The 9,688-nt window shown below is 49.5% G+C and overlaps 1 protein-coding gene across 1 annotated transcript in view; it reads right to left on the reverse strand.

The window, feature by feature from the left end:
* Positions 1 to 9,688, reverse strand: part of Pcnx2 (pecanex 2) — a 145,218-nt gene that overhangs the window by 67,935 nt on the left and 67,595 nt on the right. The window contains exon 17 of the mRNA XM_051169258.1: positions 6,668 to 6,764. Within this exon, the coding sequence (XP_051025215.1) occupies positions 6,668 to 6,764 (97 nt within the window). The remainder of the gene's footprint in view (positions 1 to 6,667; positions 6,765 to 9,688) is intronic.

The raw sequence follows: 9,688 nt of genomic DNA on the forward strand, positions 1-9,688 counted from the left end.
GGACAGGCACAGGGGGACAAGGACGAGAATATTGACACCGACTGTGTGTGCTGGGTGAGACTGTCGGGGTGGGGTGGGGTGGTCCTAGGAGCCCACCACCCCACACCATTGCTTGTCGGGTATCCGTGTCCCTGTTCTGAACTTCCTCCTGTAAGCTAGCAAGTATTCTGAGTGTGGGAGGCGCTGCCTTCCTCTCCCTGTGCTGCTATGACCAAGAGCAAAGCAGCCTGCGGCCTGGCGCCTGGCCTGTACACAGCCCCCGCTGAGGGGAGTTAAGGAGGACCTGAAGCAATAGTGCAAAGCAAACCCCGCAGGGGAACGGCACTTGCTGGCTCACTTACAAGCTTTCGTGTACAGCCCAGCTGCCCAGGAAATGTTGCTGCCCACAGTGGGCTATGCCCTCCCGTGCCAATTAACACGACACTCCCCTGAGACAGGGTCACAGGCCAATGTGATCTGGGCAATCGCTCGTCTCTGCTCCCTTCTCAGAGGACTCACTGTGTCAAGTTGACCATTAGAGCGAACGGGGACAAACAACGATCTGAGGTTTGACTTGTTTCGGCTTTGTCTCCCGCGAAGGGGACCTGGTTTGGAAGCCCAGGAGAATCTGCCTAGGCCTCTCACACTTCCAGGACACAGCCACCGCAGAGGCCTGGTCTGCGTGCCAGACAGCACTTTCAGGCTGTTTAGCTTTTTTCTGTTTTTCTCTGGCATGAGTTTATGTCATTCAAAATTACCTAATACTTGTCTATAGGGAAGACTAATGTTTTACCAAGTAACATGATTTAAAATTGTGTCATAGTTAATTGACCAGTTTTCCTGTTTGAAGGGCAAACAGTGAGCCATCAGCGCAGCCGTGGGGCAGGCAGGTCTGGAGGGCTGGCCTTCTCCTTCCCTCAGAGGAAGAGAAAACAAAAGAGCAAATTGTTTTAATTCTTTTCCCAAGTTAGACCAACACTGTAATTATTAATTAAATAATTAATTAATTAATAACTTAGAGGCAGGCTCTCATTCCCGGCTGGATCTGAACTTGCTCTATAGCTGAGGCTGATCTTGAGCTGGTCTCTGCCTCTTGCATTCTGGGATTATAGGCATGTGACCCACCATGCCTGCCTTACACCCAGTGCCAGGGCATGAACTCAGGGCTTCGTGTGTGCTGTGCAAGAACTCGGCCCAGCCTGGCACTGTGGATCTTGTCAGATAGGAGTGTCCCTTCTGTGAAACACATACCATGACATGGCCTTTGTCTCCTGCAAGCTGCTCTCTCACCCACCTCCTTTCTGCAGTCTAGGTTTTACAGAGCACTTACATATTTGAGGTATGAGAGACACCATGACTGAGGTGACTCTTAGGAAGAAAGCATTAACTGGGCTGGCTTACAGTTTAGAGAGTTAGTCCATGACCATCAAGTGGGGAAGCCGCCGGGCACGGCGCTGGAGGGGTAGCCGAGGGACTTACATCCTCAGCCACAGGCAGCAAGCAGCGAGAGGCCTGACCTTTGACACATCCTTCAGCAAGGCCACACCTAAGCCTTTCCAAACAGCTCAACCAGGGACTGAACATGCAAACATATAAGGCTGTGGGGGCCGTTTTTATTAAACCACCCCACACACAGGATGACTATTCCAGGGTTTGCCCCAGGTTATTATCTGCTGGGCTTATTTCTCCTCACTGGGGAGTGCTGTTCTTTCGCAAGGTGTGCTACAGTGGGTTTATGCACATGTGAACACACATTTGAATGTGCGCCCAGTTTCGAGTGCCCTAAATAAAACCGCTCTGAATATTCAGGATGTATCTCTAGACACACGTTTCCTGTTTTTTCTTGTGTAAATATCTGGGGATAAAAGGTTGGGGTATACGGAACATCGAGGCTTAGCTTTCAAAGAAAAAAACTGAACGGTTTTCTAAAGGAATTGTAGCCCCCACTGCATGCTGGGCCTGTGTCCTGGAGGTTCTACATTTTCTCAAGGACTTTTCAGTTCTATCTACAGGATTGGCTGTGTCAAAGGGGTCTTCATTGCAAATAATTGCCCCCTAATCTGTGGCTTGTTTTCTTTATGCCCCCACTTTATAATTTAAAACAATAAATAAAAGGCATAATTTGCTAATTTATGAGGCAGAAATGTACTCAATGGTGTGTGTGTATGTGTATATATGTGTGTGTATGTGTGTATATTTGTGTATATGTGTGTGTGTATGTGTGTGTATGTTGTTTGAAACTATCCTGTCATAAGCTGCTGACATCATAAAGGCTGGTAGGTAAGAAGGCTGGAGCGAGGGGTCTACAGGCCCTCAGATCTCTCCCGCCTCTGGGTTTACAAATCACTGGAGTTGACTTTTAAGGAGAGTGTAGCACAGCAGTCCAATTTTATTTTGTCATTCATTGTAAATGCTCAAGATTTAAATTCTATTTTTAAAATGTTCATGTACGTGTTTCTCTGCGAATGTGGCACCTATGTGCAGGTCCCCTCAGGGACCTGAAGAGGGTGCTGGGTCCTCTGGAGCAGAAGTTACAAGCAGGTGTGAGATATCAGTACAGGGAACTGACCTTGGCCCCTCTAGGATCCAAATGCTCTGTACGGCTGGCTGTGGCACCTCTGCCCAGGGTCACCTCTAACTCAGCTCACGAACTGTGGCTTTTATACACTTATTTGCAATTCTTGTGCAGATCTGTGCTCTCTGCTGCAGCTAGGATCAACAAGGTGGGTGTCCCTGCCTTTTCTGGGCAGCCAGGATGAGTAAACTGATCCCTTATGCTTCACTCTCAGGCTGGGCGCGTGGATCTCGGCATCCTCTCCCGGGCGGCCTTTCACAGGACCTCGCCCCGCAGCCCCAGAACTGACTTCTTTCTACTGCATGGGAGCTGAAGACCAAGTGCAAATTCCCTCAGGAGCCCCTGAACAAAGGCTTCCTGCCCACTTTACTGTGACCCTTTAGCTGCCCAAATTCATCTGTATTCTTCTCTCAGGCTTTTTATTATTTCTAATAAGAATGGGGGCACATTTGATTCAGATTGTTTTGCTTTTAGTTGGCAAGTTTGCTTGGTTAGTTTATCTGCTCCAGTGTCTGGTGTCTGACAGCTCTCTCTGCCCGCTCACTCTCCTGTCTTCCTCAAACTCTCTAATCCCTTTGTGACACATCTCGGTGTCTAGTGAAGGATTAGCGTGTCAAAATCTTCCTCCTGCTGCTGAATGCCACACGTTGGATTAATCGATTCTCGATTGTGACATTTAATTTTCACACAATGTATTCGCAGGACTGATGGCCCCTTCCTGCCTTCCTCAGATCTCATAATCTCGCTCTGATCTTGGCAGGGTCTTCTCTCTTCTCTTTTCTCATGATTCAGCTTTTTATAGACCCTTAAATCCCAAAGCCCTAGATTCGCCTTCCTCATCCCTCTCTTTCAAGTCTATCTTAAAGTACGAGCTGCTGTTTTTCTAAATAAACCTTAATCATTTGCCAAAGCTGTGAATTTGATTCCACCAGGAATGTTTTTGAACTGCATTAAGCATTAAAAAAACTATTTTAAAAGGCTTGACGGTTTATAAACCCCAGTCTTCCCACCGGAAGCCAGGGAGGCCTATCCATCACTGGAAATGGAGCTTCATTTACATTTTAATAGGCTGCCTCCTTTTACTTCTGTGTCACTGTCTTGGCACCTTCATCTCCACTCTCAGGCGCTGTGGTTCCCGCTGTTGAGCGGCTGGGCTCTGGCTTCCCTGTTGAAGGTTGTTTTTGGTTTGTTAATGTTCTTTTGCCTCCTGTGTTTTCTCCTCTCTGCTAGCATTTGTGGACCCCTCTAGCAACCACAGCGGACTCTAATAAGATTTCCTGTGCATTCTCCTTATACGGGCATCTTAACGACATTTTACCTTCTCTCTAGTTTTATGTCATGATATCCAGTGGTGATAACTTTTCCTCATTTTAATGGTAGATTCACTCATGTGTAACCAAAAACACATTTGTTCTCAGTATATTAAGCATTTAAAAGTTTTTGTGACGTGTGGGAGGAGGTGTCTCTCCTTCCCTCTCCTCCCTCCCTCTCTCTCTCTCTCTCTCTCTCTCTCTCTCTCTCTCTCTCTCTAGAAGCTACATGTCAACCTCAGATGTCATTCCTCATCAGCTGCCCATCCTGGTTTCTGACACAGAGTCACTCGCTGGTCTGGAGCTTGCCAAGTACGCTACATTGTTACCTTGGCTGTCTAGCAAGCCCCAGGCATCAGCCTGCCTCCGTCTCCCCAGAGTGTGCATGGGCCGGGGCACAAGTGCACAGTGCACACGCACGCACCTCATCAACTGAGCCACCTCCCCGGCCCTCCTGGGACATTTTTGGCAGGACTCAATGCCTCCTCTCTGAAAGAGGTGTAAAGACGCCATTCCAACTCTATACAACCTGGAGACTTAGACAGAGAGGGGGTCAGAGAAATCTAGATGCCATAATGAATGGTTTAGAAGTTCTCTGAAATTTATGCTCAAGAGGGTTTTAAAGAGTAACATATTGGTCCACAGTAACTGAATGTAATGAAAGTATCGACTCTAAACTCAGGCACTGGGATCGATGGGCGCTGGAGGAGAGTGTAGCAGAAATGGAAAGCTATGTGGCCAAGGCACAGGGGAAGCAATGTTGCAAAGCCCGAGAAGAAAACACCAGCCTTCAGCACTTTGAGGCCGAGGTCTGGCTGCATCTGTCTTGCTCCTGCAGAAGCCCACAAGCCCCCTGGCTGGCACTTCTCCTTTCCCAGTAGGGTCTCAATGGACAGCCTTTGAAAAGGCAGGTGTTCTCCTGACAGTGTGCTGCCCAAGACCAGTGCTGCCCAAGTGAATCAAGACTCGAGGGGGGCGCTGCCCATAAAAACCCCCATGATCTAATGAAGGTCATCGAAGTTTCTCATACAAACCCAAGTTAGAAGAGAGGCAGGTAGACAGACAGACAGACAGACAGATAGAGGAAAAAGGAGCAGAGAGACCTGGAGAAACGCTATCAGAGGCCTTGGGCAATTTTATCATCATAGGACGCTGTGATTCCTAGGTTGTTTTTACTGGAATAAACAAGAGAGCAGAGATGCAGCTCCATTAGTCATGACACCAAGGAGGGACTTAGGGGCCATAGATTCCCTCAGAGAGCTATGGGGGTTTGGGGGTCAGTCCTGGCCCACGACCTCTGGCAGGTTCACTATGCACGCTGCCTGAAGAGGCTCAAGGGAAAAGGCAACGCTTTCCTCGGGAGTCTTGAGTATCAGTGTTTATGAATGATTGCTCAGTGTGTCCTAGCAGCTCCCTCCGTCCTGAAGGACACAGGCTGACACTTTCCCTCCACAGACCTCCCGCTGAGGCTAGCCCCCCACCCCCACCCCCTGCGTGCCCCATACCGTAGCTAATGAACACACTGAGGTTCCAGGCTGCAGCGGTGGCGTCCTGACTCTGGTTTCCTTGCACGTGTGTCTGTGTGTCCTACTGTGTCCACCTACAGGACCTAAGCTGGCCAGGTCTTGAAAGTCTCCTGCTTATTTAGTTTTTACAGACAGGCCCATCTGCCAGGTAAAGAGCGCTGCCCACAGTAGGGCGGGCACTTCAGTTAGTAAACAAGACCAGCCTTTACAGACATGCCAAAGGGCTGATGAAAACAAGCAGTTGACCAAAACTTCCCTTTCGGGTAACTGTAGGTTATGGCGAGTTGACAGTCTGTGCTAAGACAGACACAATCCAGAGACAAAACACTCAAAAGCCTAAAAGCCTAGCTGTTACAGCCTTAGCACACAGGCCTGAGCCTGCGACCCTGCGGGCTGTAACTCCACACAGTCACACCACCTAGAGTCAACAGGGTATACGGAACACTCACTGGGTGTCCCCTGCCTGGTCTCTGCGGACACAAGGTACATAAGACACGGCCCTCGCGACAGGTAATCAGCAACAGGAGACCATCGCTGCTTTTTGCTTTTGTCTGTCTTTCATAACTGTGGCACGGGCCAGCGCTACTCTCAGGGCCACACGCCAACAGGCTAACATAGCCAATGGGTGCCATTTTATAAAGTTAACTGTAATCAGTACCAAAGTGGCCACATCTGCTTAAAGGACGCTTGGAGCCATTTTCCCGGTGCACAGGTACACAGAACTGCTGCCCTCTCCTTACTTTCTAGCCCCCGCCCCCGGCCATTTCCAGCAGTATGTGTTACAACCAGGATAGTCGTTCCTCTCAGCAACTACAGATGCAAAGCCCAGGGACCTTTAGCAATGGCTGTGCTGAGACCAAGCTTGACTCCAAGGCCCCAGGAAAGTGGCTCTGAGCTCAGAGCGACTGAGGTGGAGGGGAGCTATGTAGTGGATGCCTGGAATGCATGCCTACTGTGGTTTCTGCGAAGAGCTTTTTCCTTGGCCAGATCTCATCTGCTGATGGACAGAATTGACGAATGTGACTTATAACAACCCAGGCAAACTTCCAGGGCTGACCAGCTGAGGTCCACTGGGCACCCTGCTCTGTGGGCTCTGGTCACAATCCAGAGATTGGTTCAGGGAGAGCAGCTCAGCTGTGCTGGGGGCCAGGTCTGGACTGGACCCGGGTGCCTCCTCCTGCCTTTCCAGACCCATCTAGCTAGCTGGATCCTGGCAGCTTCGTCCCTGGGACAAGCAAGGCCATGGTAGCAGCCTATGACACATGCTGAGGTCTTACCACTGAGTCCTTCATCCTCTGTGGGAGAGGGTCTGTGGCCGACTCCTCCGGGTCCTGGTGCAAACATTTAGGAAGCAGTCTGCACTGGATGAAGGACCTAAGAGGAGAAAAATACATGGGGTTTTGTTATTAAAACATGTGTCCTAGGCCCTGTGATTCTCAGTTCTCACGCCCACCGCAGGGCAAAACCAAGCCCACTGCAAGATCACAGCAAGAAGGGTCCACTCAGGAGATCACAAGGATAGTTTGATTTTAAATTTATTGATTGGTGTGTGCACTGTGTATGTGTGCACGGTAGTGGGCACACATGTGAGAATTTATGTGTGCACTGTGTATGTGTGCACGGTAGTGGGCACACGTGTGAGGACTTATGTGTGCACTGTGTATGTGTGCACGGTAGTGGGCACACGTGTGAGAATTTATGTGTGCACTGTGTATGTATGCATGGTGTGGGCACACATGTGAGGACTTATGTGTGCACTGTGTATGTGTGCATGGTGTGGGCACACGTGTGAGGACTTATGTGTGCACTGTGTATGTGTGCATGGTGTGGGCACACGTGTGAGGATTTATGTGTGCACTGTGTATGTATGCACGGTGGTGGGCACACGTGTGAGGATTTATGTGTGCACTGTGTATGTATGCATGGTGTGGGCACACATGTGAGGACTTATGTGTGCACTGTGTATGTGTGCATGGTGTGGGCACACATGTGAGGACTTATGTGTGCACTGTGTATGTGTGCACGGTGGTGGGCACACGTGTGAGGACTTATGTGTGCACTGTGTATGTGTGCATGGTGTGGGCACACATGTGAGGACTTATGTGTGCACTGTGTATGTATGCATGGTGTGGGCACACATGTGAGGACTTATGTGTGCACTGTGTATGTGTGCACGGTGGTGGGCACACGTGTGAGGATTTATGTGTGCACTGTGTATGTGTGCATGGTGTGGGCACACGTGTGAGGATTTATGTGTGCACTGTGTATGTGTGCATGGTGTGGGCACACGTGTGAGGATTTATGTGTGCACTGTGTATGTATGCATGGTGTGGGCACACATGTGAGGACTTATGTGTGCACTGTGTATGTATGCATGGTGTGGGCACACGTGTGAGGATTTATGTGTGCACTGTGTATGTATGCATGGTGTGGGCACACGTGTGAGGACTTATGTGTGCACTGTGTATGTGTGCATGGTGTGGGCACACGTGTGAGGATTTATGTGTGCACTGTGTATGTGTGCATGGTGTGGGCACACGTGTGAGGATTTATGTGTGCACTGTGTATGTATGCATGGTGTGGGCACACATGTGAGGACTTATGTGTGCACTGTGTATGTATGCATGGTGTGGGCACACGTGTGAGGACTTATGTGTGCACTGTGTATGTGTGCATGGTGTGGGCACACGTGTGAGGACTTATGTGTGCACTGTGTATGTATGCACGGTAGTGGGCACACGTGTGAGGATTTATGTGTGCACTGTGTATGTATGCACGGTAGTGGGCACACGTGTGAGGACTTATGTGTGCACTGTGTATGTGTGCATGGTGGTGGCACACGTGTGAGGATTTATGTGTGCACTGTGTATGTATGCATGGTGTGGGCACACGTGTGAGGATTATGTGCACTGTGTATGTAGCATGGTTGTGGGCACACGTGTGAGGATTTATGTGTGCACTGTGTATGGTATGCATGGTGTGGGCACACGTGTGAGGATTTATGTTGTGCAACTGTGTATGTATGCATGGTGTGGGCACACGTGTGAGGGACTTATGTGTGCACTGTGTATGTATGCATGGTGTGGGCACACGTGTGAGGACTTATGTGTGCACTGTGTATGTAGCACGTGGTGGGCACACGTGTGGAGAGGACTTATGTGTGCACTGTGTATGTGTTGCATGGTTGGGCACACGTGTGAGGACTTATGGTGCACTGTGTATGTGTGCACAGTGGTGGGCACACGTGTGAGGATTTATGTGTGCACTGTGTATGTATGCACGGTGGTGGGCACACGTGTGAGGATTTATGTGTGCACTGTGTATGTATGCATGGTGTGGGCACACGTGTGAGGACTTATGTGTGCACTGTGTATGTATGCATGGTGTGGGCACACGTGTGAGGATTTATGTGTGCACTGTGTATGTATGCATGGTGTGGGCACACGTGTGAGGATTTATGTGTGCACTGTGTATGTATGCATGGTGTGGGCACACGTGTGAGGATTTATGTGTGCACTGTGTATGTGTGCATGGTGTGGGCACACGTGTGAGGATTTATGTGTGCACTGTGTATGTATGCATGGTGTGGGCACATGTGTGAGGACTTATGTGTGCACTGTGTATGTGTGCATGGTGTGGGCACACGTGTGAGGATTTATGTGTGCACTGTGTATGTATGCATGGTGTGGGCACACGTGTGAGGATTTATGTGTGCACTGTGTATGTATGCATGGTGTGGGCACACGTGTGAGGATTTATGTGTGCACTGTGTATGTATGCATGGTGTGGGCACACGTGTGAGGATTTATGTGTGCACTGTGTATGTGTGCATGGTGTGGGCACACGTGTGAGGATTTATGTGTGCACTGTGTATGTATGCATGGTGTGGGCACATGTGTGAGGACTTATGTGTGCACTGTGTATGTGTGCATGGTAGTGGGCACACGTGTGAGGACTTATGTGTGCACTGTGTATGTATGCACAGTGGTGGGCACACGTGTGAGGATTTATGTGTGCACTGTGTATGTATGCACGGTAGTGGGCACACGTGTGAGGATTTATGTGTGCACTGTGTATGTATGCATGGTGTGGGCACACGTGTGAGGATTTATGTGTGCACTGTGTATGTATGCATGGTGTGGGCACACGTGAGGACTTATGTGTGCACTTTGTATGTGTGCACGGTGGTGGGCACACATGTGAGGACTTATGTGTGCACTGTGTATGTATGCATGGTGTGGGCACACGTGAGGACTTATGTGTGCACTGTGTATGTGTGCACAGTGGTGGGCACACAT

The sequence above is a fragment of the Acomys russatus genome, chromosome 26 (assembly GCF_903995435.1).
Source record: "Acomys russatus chromosome 26, mAcoRus1.1, whole genome shotgun sequence".
Classification (NCBI taxonomy): Eukaryota; Metazoa; Chordata; class Mammalia; order Rodentia; family Muridae; genus Acomys; species Acomys russatus.